Raw genomic sequence first — 20,725 nt, 5'->3', positions numbered from 1 at the left:
CCAGCAGGAGCGTCGGTGGATCCCTCCGGTGAGGGCACAGGAGATGGTAACTCCTCTGTCGGGAGGGGAGTAGAACGAGAGGGGACGATTCCAATTCACGCTGTTACTACACACAGCTGAATCAATTTTAAAGTGTCTTTCACCCGGTGCAACAGCTGTATGTAGTTGGAAGTGCGTTGCTCGGTGAGGAGGAAGAGAGCTGGTGAAGCCTCCAAACCTGCTTTCTGAAGCAGCAGAGCAGATGCGATGTTACACGTTCAGACCCCTCAGCGGGAGAATGTCAGAGCCTGCTCAGAAGACCAGGACGCTCCCTGGGTGAAATTACTGCCTCATTATACACCTCCAGCACACTTTTGAAGTGATTTCTGAGAGTCCTTCCCATGCTGTTGGTTTCATTCACATCACCAAGCTGTCCTGGAGGCTGCAGACTGGATTCCTCCTCGGTGAAGGAAAATGGGAGATAACATCCGGGATGTACGTCATGTATCCAGCTGGGGAGCTAGTCCAGAGTTACCCCTTTCCAAAAATGTGTGATGGGAGTTGGGTCAGTGGTGGCAGCTGTTCCCCTTCACAGCTCTGCTCCTGCACAGATGCAGCTCCTGTGCTGTGTGGGACCATGAACAGAAACCCTCAGGCTGAAGTGATTTTTAAAATTAATGAAATGATGATAAACTCTTACATGTGAGGCTGCACAAAAGGACACTTGCTGTTCTTTAGCTTAAAAAATGTGCCAAAGGCCTTTAAAATGGCATTGAGGAGACAGAACAGTGGTGTGAGTCCCAGCAGGGACAGGCTGACACTGGCAGAGTGCTGGCACTGGTTGGGGAGCTGGAGCAGCATCCGTAGTCCCGGGCATCAAGTGCTGAACAGCACATTCCCAGCATCCAGGCAGCACCAAGAGATGCTGCTGTTACCTGTCACACAGCTGGGATGGACCAAGGGATGAGAGCTTCCTTTATAGGAATGTCTCACAAAGCTGTGTGTTGGGGAGGTTTCTCTTGTTAAGGGAAGCACATCCAGAGGGTTTATACCCCACTGCAGAGCTGGAAAGAGGTGCTTCTCAAGTCGGAAGCAAACCCCATGGTGGGGGAGCCTGGGGAGTGGCTCTGTCCTTGGACTTCCCCAGCCTCCCAGGGACAAGGGCCATTGTGCAGCTTTTGAGGATGCAATGCTTGCGTTCCTCCTTCCTACCTCCTTTGAGGCCGCAGATGCACATCCATCATCTGAGCCTCAATAATGGGGAATAATTCCTCCAGTGCAAACAGAAAGAGCTGCCAATAGCCAGACACCACCAGTACCCACACAACTAAAAATGGGAAGCTGTGGGCAGCTTAATCATTGCAAGGCAGGGACTACTCATGAGAACACAACACTGTTAAGAGTTTTTTGGTTAAGAGTATGTTGGTCTGGGGTTTATCCAGCATGAGAAAAATAAACCAAGTTTTTATATTTGTTCCAAAAAAGGCAGAAAATACTAAGAGAAGTGTGTAATAAATACAGATCTAAATGAAACTTTGTTTACCATTTAAAGAATGAGAATTGAATGATGTATTCTTAGCAGAAAGTTATCTGCATTTCTTTAATGAACAACCTTATGCTTGAAAAATAACAACTGCACTTTGCTGCATATTAAAATAAGTAATCACATTTTTCTCTAGTGAACATTGTACTAAAATAGAGGAAAGGGAAAAGTGAAAGTAAAGACTAACAGTAGCATTGTCAACTTCTAAAGAAACAAACTTTTTCCTGATAGAACTGTGCTGTAGTGCAGAAAAGCTCTTGTCTCTGGAGAAAAAGCTTAAGGAAATAACTATGGCATGGTGCTATCTGTTACAATATAGTTACAGCAGAACAGTATTAAGGAACAAAACTAATCTGAATGTGTAATAAAGAGTGAAGTCATAAATTTGACTAGCTCTGCACTGTACTTAAAATAATTTATTTTGGACCACTGATTCATTGCAGAAAGAACAGATGTCCAGGAATAAAATTCTGGCAGTGATGTTTAAAACCACCTCACTTAACTGTTTTTATCTCAAGTCTACTTGCAGTCTTATATTCCCGAATTCTCAAGCATCCCAAGTCACACAAGTGCATGCCCAGACTTCCACCTCTCACCCTCACTGTGTGCAGTATGGCAGCAGATGCTGGGGTTGCCCCTTCAGGGAGAGGAACAGCAGGTGAGCTGGAGGTGGGGGTGCAGGAATAGGGCCCGTGGGGTGTGGAGATGACTCAGACAGGGAGCTGGCACTGCTGACTGCCTGATGGACCAGCCTTCAATGTTGGACATTGCTGCTGGCTTCAGGACACATCTCCCAGCCCACCCTGAATACCCACTTCAAAGAAACTGACTCTTTGCCAGAAGAGCCAACTGGAGTATTTTTTGGCTTTGTTTGAGCTGCTGCTTGTTTTCTATTTTGGCTATGTTTCCTCAGGATAAAAGCAGCCTTTGACACAAGTGCAGCACTTAACACACATCTCCCATTCCTCCTGGCTCCCCTCTCTAGATCCATCTCTGTGCATCTCTCTGCCTCTTGTTATATTTTTGCTTCTAGTTATCTAACAAGTATTTGTCTGTTCTGTAAATCACTTTTAGCTCCATGCCAACAGTTTCTCTGTAGGCTCCCCAAAGATTCAATTATCTGCCACTTGCTCCTTCCCTTCTTTCTTCTTGTGCAATTTTCAACACTAATTACAAGTTCCACACCAAAGAGACCCAACTGTCCCTAGACTTCACCACCCTGGTGGCTCCATACCCCTCTTCCTGACCTCAGCTATGCTCTGAAGCACAAATGACTTCATCTCAACATTTTTCATCAAAATGGCTCAAAGGCAGAAGTGTTTCTAAGAGGAAAAGGCAGTTTCTGAAAGCACGGTTCCCCATTATTTCTCTTTTCAGCTCCTCAGGATTTGATTGGGCTCTAAAAGGCATTACTGGTGGAGCATTCCCAGGAAAATCCCTGTCAACGCTGCAGTTGAACATTGCTGCAAGGGAATCAGTGTGGCCCCACAATTAACAACCTACCTGCAACAGGACCTCCTTGCCTGATTCAGTTGTGTTGATACAGGGGGTTGGGCTAACACAGTCATATTTTACCAATAGTTACACTGCCAATGTTTGTATGGCACGGCTGAGCTGCAGTTTGAGACTTCCTTTTACTGCACACTTTCAAGACACTTTGCAGGCTTTAGATATTTACCATAATGAAAGATGTATGTATGTATTTGATAATTTTGGAAATCCATGTTTTAAATCTAGTCTTGCCTAAATTTCTCCTTTCCCTGTCTTAAACGTAATACTTGGTTTATATTTTAAGTGACTGTGCTCATCATCCTTACTTTTCAAGAAGTCCCAAAGACGCATTATAGTCATCAGAGACGTTACAGAACACAAAGATGAGCAGCATTCCCTGCAGACATCTGTCCACCCAAGCTAGGCCTGAAAAGGAAAAACTGCTGTACTGGTTTAGAAGTGACTCTATACTGAGATAAATGTTTACAGTAAAAGAAAAGCAATTTGATCTCTGAATCAATACAGGCGCATTCAGCACATCCCAGACATGCTTCACCAGAGTAAATCCTGAGCTTTTTATTAAAATTGAACCCATTTCAAGAGTGAATCCCTTCATGCCTGTGCAGTTAATAATTGTCTTGCTTTAACATTGAAGCACTTCTGTGTTAAAAGCCTTTCTGGGTTTTCTGAATAAACCCAAATAATCTGTATTTACAGATCTGTCCCAAGTCCAACAGCATTGCAATTCTTAGAATATGCAATTTAGTCAGGGTAAGTGAACAGTCAACCCTTTTGAGAGCTCTGTTTTTCAAGCTGTATTTCTGGAGCTTTCTTGACAGGCAGCCACTCTACCCTATATTCAAAGATGCCCTTTCTCCAACAGTTCATTTGGTGCTAAATGGGAAATACCAGAAGTCCACCACACTCTTCTCAAATACTTCAGTCATAGCAGAAATGTTTCCTGCCTGTGGGTTAAACACTGCTTACCTCTGATGGCCTGTTTTGGACAGAAAGTCCTTAACTTTTGATGCAACCTCAGAATGCAAACAAACTTGGCTCTTTTTGTCTAAAACCTTTTGAAGACAGCAGTCAAAAGGAATCACTGCAGCTCCCACCACTCACACTTTCCACACTGCGTCCAAGAATGTTCTGGTGCATAATCCCAATCCGTAGGCTAAAAAATGTGTATACTTCTACAGCTAGACTTGAAAATTTAACAAAAACTCTTTAGGGAGTAAAGGGGATACCTTCTTACAATTTAAAGCAACTTGAAAACAGAAAAGCAAATTATTGCAGAAAAATTAGAAAGAAAATTCTTAAAATGTCCCTTACCTACTAATGACCTATGATGCCACTTTGAATAGGGACAAACAGGACACCTTTATTAGGATTTTGACTGAGCAGGCACAAACACATTCTAGTACACCAAATTACATGTGTTTGTGAACTTTGATTAAAAGTCTGACCAACATCACTTTTCATGAGTATGAACAAATCTACCAGAACAAAGTACACAGGCATGTTGCTCCCAGCTAGTCTCAAAAATACTATCTGATTATCAAAGAATTACTGGCCTACATAGAAACATTTCAATTCCAGAATATCAGGCTGCCCAGAGAGTCCATCCACAGTGGTAAAATGTATGTGTTTCTGAACTGATAATCCTATTTACATAAGCAATTTAAATATAGCCACTGCATACAAGCATATACTATATTACTGCTTGGACTTATTCTAACACCTAGGAGAACTGCTGATGTGCCTGAGTGCAGTCACAGCATCAATTCACTTGGAAATTACTGCAGATTGTGATACAGGAAGATCATGAGGGATTTTTTTAAATTTTGGTTTGGTTTTGTTTTACCTTGTGTAACCTTGCTGTGTAGGGTTAGCTGACACAGCACGTCCCTATAATTAAAGCAACTGCATGAAAACTAAAAAACTCCTACAAATACTGCATATAAATACATCATAAGGTTAAAGCCAGAAGGAACCACTAAATGATTTCCTGTTAGCTCAAGTCATTATACTTCATTAAGTTCTAATGGGTCAAACCCAGTACCTTATTAAAACAAGCTACCTTCTCCAAAGGTGAAATCATTTTTTGCTTTGAAGATAAAGATGGAGAATTTGTTACCTCCACACCTAGTTTGTTACAGTAAGAAAAAAAGCACAGTCTTCCTGTTAAAAATGTATGCCTTTTTAAATTAACTTCAGGTTCAAGCTACTTGTTGTTGCTCAGCATTGCCCTGCTAGGATAGAGAGGCCTTTGGTAGGTTGTTTTTTTGTCTTCAAGAGACACATATTAATCAGTCTTCTTAATGCAAGACAAAATGAGCTCTTGCACAACCTTTTCTCTTCCTCTGAATCATCTGTGGTTCTGGGCCTTAAGCAATATTTCCACATTCCTTCTGAAAAGTAGGCACTCCTTTACTTAAATAAAGCTACACAACAATAAGGTTTCCCCTGCTCCTCATTTTTCTCCTAGCTATGCAAGAGATATTTCAGTATCTTGGCTCACAATAATAACATTTGTCCAGTTCTAGCCTTTAATCCTGTACTATAGCATCTCTAGTCTTAGAAGCAGACATTTTGCAAGTCTTTCAAATTCTATGCTCCTACACTCAAAACCTGGCATTACCTGTATTGAAATGATAAAAGTCACATTACTAACTTCAATTAGCAAAAAAGCTAATCAATCTTTGGAGTAAATGCTATTTTTTGATTTCTACCCAAAAATTGTGGGAAAAAAGTCAGCAATTAAGGTAGTGGAACTTCTCCCAGGAAACCCTTTTGAAAATGCAAATAACGCTTTGTTGACATTTTAAAGGGTAGTTGTCAGTGGTGGGAAGCACTTGGCTCTTTAAAGCAGTTCTTGGCATGAAGGTCCCCATTTGTTTTGGCAACATTTCACACGATCACGTGATGTCACACAGAAAGAGCATGTACAATACTTTGCACTTCCTGCACTTGGACAAATATTCAAGCTTCCAAACAAAACGGATTTCCAGAGTAACAATACCATAATTTCCCTCCCAGCCCCCTCACATAGGAAGTGTTCATAGCCTAGTGACATAATAAGAATCATGTTCAAACTGTACTTTGATTTCGATACACTAGCAGATCAGGAATGTTGTCATTTTATTTTTTTCAGTCTTTCAAGTATTAAAGAATATTGGTAAGGAAGACAGGAAATTAAACATTTACATCCTTCTTCCCCCAGTACTTCCTCCCAGTCTTACAAACCTGAATGTCAAAGCTTGAAGTCTTTATCCAGATACACTTCATGGCTTTCAAGTGAGGAAGATGTCATCTCACAGGCAATTCTTTAGCTTGGAAGAGTTGAAAATAAACAGGATTCCATAGGTTCAAGAGACCTTTTTGCTAGGTTCCTATCAGCTGAATTTAAGTAGATGGATCCTGCTGAATGAGTGGCTAAGGCTTCATTACATAGCAATTTTCAGAAGCAGCCTTTTAGGCCCTATGATAACTTTGATATCTTATCATCAAACCAGTAGTACGTTATTTCACTTACAAACTCACTTTAATTAGCTTGATTTCTCTAAGAAAGTACCAGTCAGCTAGGACAGAGTGAGACAAAATGATGGATAGCATTAAATAGCCTTCCTTAACTGTCCACATCGCATCGGCATCCAAGTTGTTCATGAACCAGTTTCTGAACAGTTCAGCATTTTCAGCTCAGCTGATCAGTGCAACATCCTTTAAAACAGCCCCTTGCAAGCTGCAGTGTAGTTGAGCAGCCAGGTACAGACTGTCAGCCATTCACACTGAAGTCTGTGATCAATTGCCCTCAAGAACACATACAGAATAAAAGCCACAGTACAGGACCATAAGGGACAGCTAGTTTGTCACAAAAAGGTTAAGACAACTGAAGTGGGTATGGATGTCTTAAGGGAATTTCCCCTCCTGCATTGCTTTAGCTCACACTATAAAAACAGTTCTTCCTTCTCCAAATCTTCACAGCACAAAAACAACCATCTTCTCCATATCTACTATGAAACACTAAATGAGAATCTGCACGGCCACTTCCACACACAAAAGAAATTGCCTGCTTTCCCACACTAAGTTCTTCTCAAAGAGAAAGGAAGTGCTAGTAGCCTGTATGGTGTATACTCCAGAAACACAGTAAAGAAAGGTAAAGTAAGAGACAGAGGCACTGAAATCCATTTTCCACTAAGGATCTGCTCTCAGGCTGCAAGGTGGACAAGATTTGCTGATGCTACAGTAGAAGCATGAATACCTGCAATTACAAACTGGGCTGAAGCCATGTTGTAACCCTTCTCATGATTTCACCTGTTTTCTATAACAGTGATGCTGTGATGTCTGGTAGGAAGACAATCACCACATGACTAGAGAATCATTATATAGCTACAGTTGTAGTTCTCATGTAGCAACTGAGCACCTGCTCTTCCACCCCAGTTTGTTCAGCAGCAACAACTGCTGTAGCAAAAGCCGACCATGATTTCTCTGCACATAACCATGACCTTGTTAAGAGCTACAAAGACAGATAATAAGGTGGTTAAGGAAGATACTAGATCCCTTTTATTATGGGCTTCCTTTGTGTGTTAAAAAAACTGGGAGGAAGGGGAAGAGAAACTGAATTTCAGGCTTCCTCCCCACGAAGCATTCAGAACACGTGTAGATGTTGCTCATCCTTGCAGATGAGTTCTAGAATGGGTTATCTTTCCCCACCGTATTAAACCAGATAGGCTTGTTCCAATTAGGTTAAAACCAAGAAAAGGGGAGTAATTTTAAAATACTGTCCAGGAGTAATTTTAAAATATGCTGTCCAGGAGTCAAATGTAAGACATTTTAGTACAGACTTTCCATATGAGAATTTCCAGTTACATCCTGAGGTGCTAAGCACCAAAACAGTAATCATATAAACTATTTTAAAAGCTGCTTCTCACATAGGAAAATGCCATCCAAAATTCAGACCTTGAACTAGATCCTTCTATGATTATTAATTTCATTATAACCATATATGTGGTTTATAATATGCTCCAAATAAAGACAAAAGACACTATACACTGATCCCTTCCACAGATATGAAGATATAGTCATAGACACACTCCTGATATATCAGTCATCATGCACTTTTAAAGTCAGTTTTATCAGGTGCCATCTCTCAGCTCAAGCAGCAATATAATCTGGTACACTAGGAATGGCTCATGTACACACTTATGACATTAACTGCAGATTTCCTCAAACCTTCTGTCAATGGATGCCAGGAAACAAACAAGCAGGAGCTGTTCTTGCATATGACTATTCAAGTCTAGCAATGTCCCATTCCTAAAATTAGGATGCCAGCTAATAATTCAGCTTCAGCAGAGCCGTAGTTCATCCTCTAAGCTATAGATTTTTGCTTTTAAGTCTTTTAGTTCTCCCTGAATTTTACGTGTTAGTTTGTTTCCTTGGCGGACCTCACGCAGAATTGCAAGATCCTGGTCTGGTCCCAAATTCTGAGCCACCTAAAAACAAAAAGAAAAAAAGATTAGGAAAAACAAAGTTGTACAGAATACAACTTAGGGAGTATTATGATAAGTATATGAGGGAGAGAGCTCTAAAGGAGACCCTTTCTAGCCAGCAAAGAGAATGTGTAAGTTAATAGCACTAGGATAATGCACATCACCAATAGAAAGGTGATCCAGAACCAAAAAAGAACAAACCTTTCATAACATTATGTTGTTGTGTTATATTACTGGCAAGGAAGAAATCTTAATAGAATATAACCAAGTTGACTCATAGCCTGTTGACTCCTTTCTGGTTCCTCTATTAGTTAGAGACCCACAAAAAGGGGCAAGGTAAAGTATTTATCAAGTAACTCTTATGTAGTTCTAAGTACCTCAGGAGATGACATTTTATCATCTTGTGCTATTAAAACTAGGTGTTCTAACTGCTGTGGCTGACCTGCTGCCCTCTGAACTGCACAGGATTCAAGAGCAATTCAAGTACAATGCCTTAACTCAGGCAGTGCCACATGGCCTGTACTGAGCTGAACAAAGGCTGCTGGATAATCAGAATTCCTGATGGCAAGCTGGCCAGGGCTGCCATTTCCTGTCACCCTGCAACTGAATAGCATGCCAGCCCAGTCACTTTCAAGGGCACAGCATTAGGAGCTACCCTAAAATCCCTCTATTCTCCTCACCCATTATGGTTTCTTATTGTCATCATGTAGTTCTTGGTCAAAGATTTTAATATGCAAATCAGGAAATTTAGTCATCAGTAGTCATTTTGACCTCGAGTGATAAGAAGGATTTAATGATCACTCTGGAGACTTCGTGCAAGTATTTTGTTCCCCTGCCCTCTTGTGGTTAACAGTGTTAAGAAATTGAGAGCACAATTAAGAGCACACCCACAGATATAAAACATACAAGTCTACAGTAAAGGTATAATACACACTTTCCCCCCTTTTGAATTATGCTGTTAGTCCTTAAAGAATAAAGTTTAAAAACCCACAGGCCATTAAAAAAAATATATATATATAAATTGAAACCTTTAATCAAAATAAATGCATTAGTCTGAGTAAACTGAACTATGCACCAAAAGTACAGGAAATGAATGAATCAGTAGCACTGCCAGGCTCCTGAAGGAGAGTCTAAGCTATGCCAAGATCATCCTCTCAGGCATATTATAGATAAATGTCTCATCCTCAACTCCACGCAACATCAAGGCTGTGGCTTCCCTTCTAAGCTGTTCTGATGTTCATCTACACATCTGGAAGCTATACAGAGAACACAGCTTCAACTTCCAGCCATTGCTTCTGCAGCGATTTTTGCAAAGTTACAAATGACATATCGACACAGTAATAAATAGAATATTCACAATTCGTAAGTCAATGATCTACCTCTTACTGGAACAGAACCAAACACTATGGCTCCCACAAAGAAAATAAATAATTACTTTCTTTGCAGGATAAATTTCTGAATCAAACTACTGCCTTGCAATTTTGAGACAGTTAAGTAAGCTACAGGTATCACATTAGAACTTGAGAGTGGAAACAAAAATACACAGCTAATGTGTAGCCAGGACAGTTCCTGGTAAGCTTGATGCCTAATTGATAAACAAAGACAAATCTTTTTGCTTTGTAAAATACATAGGAGGCAGGTTTTGTCAGATATTGATATTTAAAGGAGCACTTAGAAAAGGAATTATTTCCTTAACTCCAGGGGAAATACCACTTTAAATACTGAGAATACACCTCCATAGGATAAGCCCATAATAGTCTGCCTCAGAAATGCTTAGCTGTTACCTTATAGAACTGCTTCTCTACATCTTTCAGCTTCTGCTGAAGCTGTTTAATGTCATTCTTGAAGCCCTCTACTTCCATACTACGACGTTTTTCCAAGGTCTCACATCGCTGAGTCATCAGTTTCAGGCGCTTCCCCATCTTTTCTGAGCGTTCCTATGGAGATGAGAACTCAGTAGGCAATACAAAATAAAGGCTGCAAGATCTCCACACAGCTAGCAGATGCTTACAGACTAATTACCTTAAAGAGTTCTTTGCCAGCATCTCTCTCCTCACGGATCCTAGCCACCTCTCCCTCCAGGGAGACACACTGCTCTCTGTACATGTGTGACAGGTGCTTTTCCTGCATTAGCTTGTCTTGCAGTAACTAGGACATAGGAGGAACAGGAAGAATCAACTCAAGATTGTGATTAAAAAACTTCCTCTGCTCTGGAAAAGCAGTGTGATAACATTGCCAATATGACAGGAAAATAAAAATTAACAACTGGAACTACAGCTAATAAGTATGTGAAGACAATAGTCTAACATCAGTTCCATTACCAAAACCTTTGAATTAAGTTACCAGTTTCGTATGACTGCTCATCATTAAAAGTAACATTCAGCTAATGCTGTAACTCCCCTTTCACAGCTGCTTGCCAGTACTGCATTTCAGAGGCACCTGCATCCAGTGGTAGATGAAAACAATTCCCTATTGCCTGTTTACTTTCCAATTCTTATTCCTACCTCCCAACTTCTCACTGGAAGTATAGTGGAAGAAAAATTCAGACTCCTAGAGAAGAGCTGGAAGGCATCAATTGAGAGGACTCCTTCTCCCCTGACAGCAGCAAGGAAGATCCAGACACAGCATTCTAAGACCACTAGCTCTGAGCACTTACAGGAACAGAGAGCCACGTGCAATCAGCAGGTTAAAAACCATTGGCCCCACTTACCACATGGCTTACAGAATGAGAGATTTTTTCTGGACATGAAAGAAACTGACAGTGACATGCTACCATAAATCCTAACTATATATTTTATCTGAAATTTGAAAGTGATGCTGATTTCAAAGCAGGAGTGGTTTTTTATTTAGATTAGTGCCAACAACAATGTCACTTAAGGCAATCCAGTACAGCTTTGAAACTGCTGCTAGTGACTGCCTATTGTGCAAAGGCCAAGGTGCTTGCAACGTTCTAGTCAATAACTGTTTAAGAGCCTCTGTCAAAGACAAAAAAAATTACCTTTATTTCTCTGCTGTGGAGTTTTGAAGTTCCATCATCTTCTTGAATCATCTTCTTCAGCTCTCTCTGCCTCATTTTTCCTGATTCTGTGCTGAAAACAAGATGATCCAGATCTTTGCGAAGTTTCCTCAACAGACTGTCCTTCTCTGCCATCCACGCTTTCTCATTGGCTCTGGCATCAAACTTGAGCTGGAGAAAGTCACGGGTACTCTCATATAAGAGATTTTGGGTCTTATGGAGCCTGCAAAAAGGGATCCCAGTGGAGTTAACTTCTTTCCTAGTGCCTAACCTTAATTTCAGTCATCACTGCAAGTTGGAAGAACCAGAGGAGAAGATAGGTGATCTAAATGTGAGTTTCACCCATGTAATGAAAGAAGTGCTGTTCTTCCAGTGTGTGAAAGAGGGTTTTTAATATGCAGATTATCCCACTCATCTTCCACACACACTACCAGATGGCTGCATAATTTGCTTTTCTGCCTGTTGCAGGAAGCAACACACTGAAAGTCATAACATTTCTATTGCTCCCTCTCTTATCTCATGACTACATCATGATCATTCTCTAACACTCACTTTTCTGTTACAGTTTTTATCTTCTCCTGGTCCCTCCGATGCCGGACCTCAGCCTCCTCCATCTGAATCCGCCTGTCCTCGAGTAGTGCCTCGACCTGGTCCTTGGCTAATTGTGTCTGTTCTTCTATCTGAGCTTGCAGGGCCTTCACCTGAATAAGCAAACAAAGACATTACTGAACAAGACCTCACACCAGCTCTGCTCCTGCCCTTGCAAGTCTCTTTAAATTCCAAGATTCAGATCAAAAACTGTACCTGATAATACCTTTGGCAGTTCTAATTTCTCAATCTTTTGGTTTTGTTTTAATGCTAAGTATTCAAACAACTAAAACATTTTTTAATAAATCATGCTATAGGCAAGAGAGGCATACCATGAGCAGCAACAATAGATTGAAGATATTGTTAAGATTTAAATTGCACACATCTAACAAATCCTGTGGAATGTGCAGAGACTTTCGTACCTTTTCTTGAACAAATAATAATAATAAAAACCACCACCACCAAACTTGTATCTGCTGTACAAGTTTGTCTATTATTTGCTTTTCTTGATTCATCCTTGCTCACTCATACTTTACATGCAGCTTCTGCCATCTTCCCCAGCTCATGATTCTGCACATTTTATCTTTCTTTCTGTCATGCTACCTATACCTAAACTTCGACGGAAGTCTAGAAAAAGGAACATTTCATTGTATCAGTGCATCTTATGGGGGCTGCCTAATACTGTCTCAAACACATTGCTTTTGTCAAACTACCATGAAACTCCCAACCCTGCACATCTTCAGTGGGTTTAATGTAAATTCATATCTGCTATCAAATTATGAGAGATATCATCAATTACATATTCTATACTTAAGGACAACATATTGCAGTTGACATTAGTGGAACATCTGCTTACATAAAGCTTCCAGAATCAGTTCTTACATTTACATTCACAACAATGAAACAGATACGTAAACTGACAAAGTGTGAATCCATAGTAAGATGCAGGGATTTATAAAACTGGTACATCTACATCTTATCTAAGCAGATGGCATACTTTTTCATCATAATTTTCTGCAAGCCAGCAATTACGTCCATCAGTTAGAAAATGTTTTTACCTGTAGTAGAAGTGTTTCATCATCTCTTTTATATCTCTCAGGACTTTCTGGTTTCTCTCCTTTTGCTGTTGGTTTTGAAGTATTCCTCTCCATACCTACTGAAGAAATTTAACAAAAGTAGGAAAAGGTTTTCCAATGTACTTGCAGTACCTTTCCAAGAATGACATTCTGTGTGTTCTGGTGAGCCTACAGGAACAGCAAAAAGGTTGCCACTGCTACAGTCACAATTACTTCTAGAAGGGTTAGCTGAAAGAAAAGAATTCTACAGCTTAGGGTGATCACATACCTTTATCCCCTCTATCATATTGCAATATTTAGGCAACCTCCTAATTTTGTTGGCATATATAGAAAGAAAACTTGACACATTTTCTTAAAATAACTGATGAATAGGCAGATGTCACAGCTGCACAAACATCAGGGCTTGAATGAGTTTTGAGCTTGTTGGCTAATTTCAGTCGATTTGATGAGACAATTATTTCAAAAGAGAAAATGAGTATGTAGGCATATGGACCCACACAACAGTCTACACTAAAGGCAAGCAGAACCTCACAGCTTGGAATGGCTGTGGCAAAGGTGCTTGGCCAGCTGGTACCTGCACAGTTCCAGAACAGTCATACAGCCTCTTCCTCAGCTGAGCACATCAGGGACCCGAGAGCCAGCTAAGGTAATTTTAAAGGATGTTGGAGGGAAGCCAGGAGTACTGCATGGATATGTATGGACATATTTAGGGCACTTAATGGAGATTTACCAAAGCATTCCCAGACAGGAATTACTTTGGCATACAGGAGACAGACACACACAAAGAAAAGCGCTGAGCTGCTGTTACTCAGCTTGGTGTGGTACCTGCATTAGAAGCATCATCTTGTTCCTGGGTCTCTGCTGGCCTTTGTGGAACAGTAACCTACAGAAACAAGACATCTGCACTGAGCATCTGACTTCCCCACAGGTGCAGTGGTCAAGAACAAATCTTAAAAGGTTAAAACGAGATATCCAAAAGAACAGCATTACCTTACTTCTACCACAAGACAAGGAAGACATTCACAAGTGTAATGCCCATGACGAAAAGTTTCTTTTATCATGGTTGAGTTTTGCCATTACTGCCCCTATTATTTTCACCAGAAAAAGTGGGAAGTAATTCTGACTTTGATGGCTTCATTAGGATGAAAATCAGCACCCTCAGCAGGAAAAAGTATTTTGGGAACAGAGAGAAGGTGGTGAAGATGATGTTATTTCCTTCTTTTATGCTACTACTTGTCTCAGCAAGACAGAGAAACATGAAGCTTAATTTGTCAGCACATTCACTCAAGATACTGAACAAGCCTGACACAAATGCTAAGTGATAAAAATACTGAAGCTCAACTGTTGAACTGAAACCCACCTAAAAAAAAAAAGGAGGCCATGAAAGAGCAGGTTATAAACCCCAATGCTTATCTTTAGGTTGATATTACATAATAGGCCTAATTTTAGAGCTACCCTAAACCAGGAATTTTAAAGCTTCTGCATGATTTTTGAAGTGCTTAAGCAGTGCAGAGCAACCATGAACAATGCAGCATATTTCAGCCTTTTTCTGCACCTTATTCCAAAATAAATCCTATATTCCCATCATAGTCTCTGTATTTCTGAATGACTCATGACTTCCTTGAGTAGGTTCAACTACACTGCACATCATATGCACTGCCATTTAAACAATTCAACACCATTTCTGAAATACACAACAAAATGTTGCCTAGAGAGGATGCTTCTTCAGCCGTCTTCAGCCCAGGAAACTGCTGCAGCAACCTTGACATATTCTTCTTTACTGAAGCTGTAAGAGACAGGCATTCTGAGATAGCTGATCTTCAAACACTGTGCCTGGTCATTTTCTGCACTTCCCCTCGCCCCCCTTTTTGTGGTATTCTTGCCATCTTCTTGACAACCATTTGCCAGATGACTTCAGACTCCCATCTGACATTTTAGAGGCTGACCTGGAGGTATGTTTTGAAGGTAGGAGGAGGCTGATGCTAAGAGGACCTACTTTCAGTGTGCTTGTTCCTACTTACCTTTCAGCATTTATACTAAAGCCCAGTGTTGCGACAGATCCCTCCTGCTTTGGGCTCATTTAGCAACCTTTGACTTGTGGGACAGATCTGGTCTGTGGTCAGACTCTGGGATACAGATACTCACGTTACAACCCAAAGAGGAGATCTACAGAAAAATGGAACTTGCCTTATGTGGAGGCTCCTTATGAAAATATGTAACTTCTCCATCATCTGTTCCCAGTAAAGCCAGGAGTTGTTGGATTCTTTTTCTGTCCTCCAGTTCCCTGGAATTCAAAGGAACTGGTCAGCACATTTTTTTTTAAATACATCACAACATTTTGACACACTGTCCTTTTATTTTACTTGTTGATGCTTGCAAGATTTCCAACCTGTTGCAGTTCCTGAGAATATTGCTTTAAAAACAAGCTCTCAGACATTCCTGATGTTGCCAACACAAGAAAGCCACCAATTCTGCTGGGATTGGAGAGCATTTCTCTTTTCAAGTATGACAGTACTATGTACGCTGATACAATAGCACATGGTGGAAAGAATTTGCATTGAGAGTTATGACCTACCTAAAATCCATTAAGATTCTAAGTGTTCATTGTTTTTAAAGCAAACTACATTAAGGGCTGTATCAGACTTTTTATCACACCCCTGAGAAGTGCCAAAGCACACCAACACATGTTTTGAGTTAAGTTCTTAAATCTTTAACAGAAAACTTCATGCTGGAGCACAGAAAGAGAGTGAGGAGGAAGAAGCAGCAGAGAATATCTAATGAATTGACCACAACCCCCATTCCCTGTCCCCTTGTGCTCCTCAGGAGGAGGAGGAGGTAGAAGATTCATGAATGAAGCTGAGCTGGGAGAAGAGAGGTGTGAGGGGAAGGTATTTTAAGATCTGGTTTTATTTCTCATTGTCCTACTCTGATTTCATAGGATGATTTGGGTTGGAAGGGACCTTAGAGATCACCTAGTTTCAGTCCCCTTGCCACAGGCAGGGAACCTTCCACTAAGACCAGGTTTCTCAGAGACCCATCCAACCTGGCCTTGAACACTTCCAGGGATGGGGCATCCACAGTTTCTTTGGGCAACCTGTTCCAGTGCCTCACCATCCTCATAGTGAAGAATTTCCTGCCAACAACTGATCTAAACCTGCCCTCTTTCAGTTAAAGCCATCCCCCTCATGCTGTCACTACATGCTCCTGGTAATAGTCCCTCTCCAGCACTTGTAGGCCCTTTAAATGCTGGAAGGCTGCTATAAGGGCTCCCTGGAGCCTCCTCTTCTCAAGGCTGAACAGCCTCTAATCTCTCAGCCTGTCTTCCTAAGAGAGAGGCTCCAGCCCTCTGGTCATTTAATTGTTAATAACTTCCCCCTGTCAAGTCTGTTTTGCCCACGATGGTAACTGGTGAATGAGCTCTCCATCCTTATTTTCACCTTACCTTTCCTTGCATTTTCTCTCCCCTATCCAGCAGAGGTGAGTAATAAAGTCTTGGTGGGCACCTGGCATCCAGCCAAGGTCAACCCACCAGAGTCAGCTTCAATCAGAATTTCACTTTCAAGACGGTAACGCACAATTCAAATCTGAACCAATGTTCAACTTCTGCTCTTCCTTCTACTACCAGAACAGGAGTAATAGTAAGTGGAAACACATTTAGCAGCCCAACAGATTGCACTGCACCTCCAAGACTGGTACAGTTTTATAGGAGCCCACCCTAAGAAGCGTGGAATAATTGCTGCTCTGAAGATTGCAGCTCTGGCTGAGAACAGAGCGCACCAATTGCTGCTGCCAGTGGCTCAGCCCCCCTGCAAGCCAGCCCACCTGAGTTTCAGGCGGTCGTTCTCCGAGTACAGACGAAGGACTCGCTCCTTCTCCTGGAAGAGGTACACTTGCATATCACTCAAAGCCTTCTGCAGCTCTGCAATCTCCTCTTCCAAGTGACGGACTTCCCATTGCAACTGGTGCTAAGTGGGGAGAATGAGGTACTTGAAATGAAACGTAGCACTGGGCAACACTTACAAACTCCAAACTGCTGGTGCTCTGAGTCTGTAACTGGCATAGAACAGCCAGCTCAAGAATTATTTTATTCTCCTATAATATTTGACCAGATGAGGGCAGTATTGGAAAAAGATACTGTAAAACGTTTCAGCTGGGAGTTCAGAGCCTTGAGAATCACTGTCACTACTCAATAGTGAAATAAGGTCTCAGATTGGGTCTCCAGTTTCCAGTGGTTGCACTACCACACTGGTAGTCAGAGCAGTTATGGGGAGTCTGACATCAACAAAAACCTAGCAAAGCCTCTGTAATAGCATTTACTTTTGAAATAAATCACCAAAGAATAAAAATTAAAATATCTGTATGGTTTAGCAGTGAGAAAAATCCAGCTAGCTGGTATGTTTTAGGTTTTTCCACCTGATGTGGGAAGCTAACAAACCTTTCAGAAAACCATTCCTGCATGAAAAAAAGCATTATTTTGCAACCTGCCCCTCTTTTTCCCAAGAGGGACAGTACGTATTTCCCCAAGGACTTTCAGGCTGCTTCAAGCATGGCCAGTGCTTGAGAAGGCACCTCAATCACCTCAGAAGTGACTGTTCTGTTCCCAAAGGACCATGCACAATTACAAAGGTGACTGCTAGGCAGATACATGCTATAGCTCATATCAGAGCACTGCATATCTTACAGATATTGTCTAAGATTTTTTTCCTCTTAAAAGGCAAATTTTTAGGTTTCTGCTCACTAGCTTATGGGCAAGCTTATGAATTTCACTGCAGTAAATACAAATTATATCCATAAGTCAAAGCCTATTAAATTAGGCCAAAAGAGCACTCCTTCACTACAAGAAGAAAGGGAAAGAAGCTGGACAACGTGGAAAATGAGCATCTAAACTCAGGCCTTAATATAAAAAAAAGAAGCAAAATTCCTACCGTGCAGATATAACCAAGACATAATGACTTTAGAAGAATATCCTACAAGCATGTTTCTGTTTGATTTGACAGAGGACAGACAGCTAGATTTTAACATCAACTCCCAAAATCTACTTGTTTCTTCATAGCTCTACCATGTTACTGGCAAATCCCAAGACTTCTATGCTGAGTTTTCAACTTAATAAAAATACTAAACTTGTGAGTGTAGTCCACCATTGCTCAAAAACTCATTTCCTAACCTGCTCATCATATGCTTGTTTGTATTTCTCCAGCCTTTTTACCAGCTCCTCATGTTCCTCATCAAAGTCAGCAATCTTCTTGCGGTAATACTCCAGCAGCTCATGGGAGGGATCGAGATGGGCCAAGCGCTCGCTGATTGACGGGAGAGAAGTGAAGTCGTCCTGACTCAGAGCCTGGGACTCGGCAGATCTGGATGAGGCACGGTGGGTTGGCAGCCTGGACAGAAACAGGCTCTGATGACATGTAAGCTTCAGACAAGAAAATTAAAGCACTTTCTAAAGTAGCTAAAAAGATTTTAAACTTTTACACAGATTCAGTTTAAAACACAGATTAGCTTGATTGTTCTCTGGGTATTAACAGAGCAACATGGCATTTAGGAGAAGCAGGACCTTTGGTAAAGAACAGCTTGCAGGTGTATGGTACTGTGGAGGAGGCCCCAACTGATGGAGAAGATAGAAATAAATGTTAGGGAAGCAAAGCCTCATAAAATATTTGGGGAGGAGGATTATGAAAAGAGGAGAAAAAAAATAGAAGGACAGAACTCAGGGGATAAAAAGTCCATTGCAGTTCAATTAGAAGCAGCAGCTACTATGAAATAAACAGGAAAACAATCTGTGACAGTCACCGATACCCAGAAAGAAAAACACTTTCTAAAGACAGGCCATCGAATAAAGATGATAATTCAGGCTAGCAGATGCACCAGCCATTAAAATTTAAGGTATAGGTCTAGGAATCTATGTGCCTTCCTTTCTGGTGTACTTGAAGTTCTTATCCACACAGATTGTCCACTCTCTATGCTGAAATAGAAGCTGCCAAGTTCTTGAATCTTATGTTGAAGTACTACATGGAAAGCAAGTCAATGTTATGCAAATCAAATCAAGGATATGTATAATTACATACTGTATTTTTCCTCAAAACAATATTTAGTGCATTCAAACACTTAATCTGCTTAAACAAGCACCAAATTTGCAAATAGAGATGCACAGTTAAAAAAAAAACCTTAGAAAGCATTCTTTTCATTATTTATAGTCATATGACAAACTTTTTTTTGTAAGCAATACTATGAATAACAGAAGCTAAGAAGCCTCTTGACTGAAGAGTTGCTTAGTGAAAACGCAGTTCAGAATTTGGTCCTGGAGAATCAGGAATTTTGATGATAGAGATTTGGCAGGTGACACCGAGGCAATGGTGACCTTTATGGAGCCACTCACCAAAGCTGCTTGGATCAGAACCCCAGTGCACACCCGTGAAAACTCTCACCACGGTAGGAAAGCATGAAATATGCAAAAGTGTACGTATTTCACGCAGGAACTTGCTGCGGGACCAGAAACGCCTTAAACAATACACTTAGAGAAATAACACTAGAAGGAAAGAGGCAACCCAGGCACAAGGGTGGGCGCTTTACTGCTGAAGCGAAGAGCAGCAGAAACGGAAAGCTAGAAAAACAAGGAAGCACAGCAGGCAGAGAAGCAGACCGAAAGGTGTCCTACGGTAAGCCAGTCTACCAGGCAGTAAGGAAAGGGCTCCGGGAGCCGCGGTGTCCCGGCAGGAGCAGCCCCCACGCTCACTACCTTGTGCAGCGTGGGGTCCCCGCAGCGCGGTCCGACGCGCTCATCGTGCCCCTGCGGAGCGCCAGAATCTCCGCGAGCATGGGAGAGCGGCTTCGGGCACCCCGGGAGGCTGGCGGATGGGGGTGCCCGGCGGGAGCCCCGCTGGAAAAGCCCCGGGATAAAGGTCCCGGGCTGGGGGTCCCGCCGCCGCCGCCGCCGCCGCCGCTTCACGGCCCCAACGGCCAAACAACCGCCGCGTTGGGCCCGCCGCGGCTTAAACGGCGCGACGCCCCGCCCCCGCCGCCTCCTCCAATCACAGACAGGCTTTCATGCGGGGCCGAGTGCTTGCGCCAATCAGCGCTCGCAACACGGGCGGCAGCGGGTCCGCGCTGGCGCGTCTGGGAGTTGTAGTCCCGGGGTGCGGAGGGGTCACGGCGCGTGCGCGGCCATGGCCGGGGCACGGGGGCTGTGAGGGGCGGGCCGCGGGGCCTGCGCTTGCTGAGCCCGTGCTGGCGATGGCCGCGGTGGGGCTGCGGGAAAATAAATGCAACCTTTATCCACAGCAGCAAAAAACGCCACGCAAAACGCCCGTTTTTCTTTGAAAATGACCTGGCATTAGAAAGCAGCCACAAGAAGTTACTGGCTCAAATTCTGGCTGAATTGACTGTGTTCTTTAGGTCATCCCAATGCCTTTAACCTCTTCATCCCCCTCGTGTATTCCCAGTAGTACCTAGTAGTAGTGTTGCCATTTATGCAACCAAACGATTTCCTAATTTATTAAGTGTGCTGGAAAAGAGAACAATTTGCTCAGTAATAAGCCAGGGTTCT

At 42.0% G+C, this 20,725-nt stretch overlaps 1 protein-coding gene across 2 annotated transcripts; it reads right to left on the bottom strand.

Moving 5' to 3' along the window:
- Positions 1-1,544: 1,544 nt before the first annotated feature.
- CCDC77 (coiled-coil domain containing 77) lies at positions 1,545-20,165 on the bottom strand. 2 transcript variants are annotated; one of them, XM_048299962.1, is made up of 11 exons: positions 19,919-20,165; positions 18,347-18,563; positions 17,005-17,147; positions 15,370-15,466; positions 14,008-14,065; positions 13,165-13,262; positions 12,071-12,219; positions 11,501-11,741; positions 10,525-10,650; positions 10,287-10,439; positions 1,545-8,505 (listed from the first exon to the last, which is right to left on the bottom strand). In XM_048299962.1, the coding sequence occupies exons 1-11, from the start codon at positions 19,996-19,998 to the stop codon at positions 8,359-8,361; spliced, it is 1,509 nt and encodes a 502-aa protein (XP_048155919.1). In that variant the 5' UTR covers positions 19,999-20,165; the 3' UTR covers positions 1,545-8,358. The 2 variants fall into 2 exon arrangements, with proteins under 2 accessions (XP_048155919.1, XP_048155920.1); XM_048299963.1 differs by having other exon boundaries at positions 13,165-13,259.
- Positions 20,166-20,725: the final 560 nt, after the last annotated feature.

This window comes from Corvus hawaiiensis, chromosome 4, assembly GCF_020740725.1.
Source record: "Corvus hawaiiensis isolate bCorHaw1 chromosome 4, bCorHaw1.pri.cur, whole genome shotgun sequence".
Taxonomy (NCBI): domain Eukaryota; kingdom Metazoa; phylum Chordata; class Aves; order Passeriformes; family Corvidae; genus Corvus; species Corvus hawaiiensis.
The sequence above is the reverse complement of the archived record's forward strand: the minus strand, read 5'-3'. Positions and strand labels throughout refer to the sequence as shown.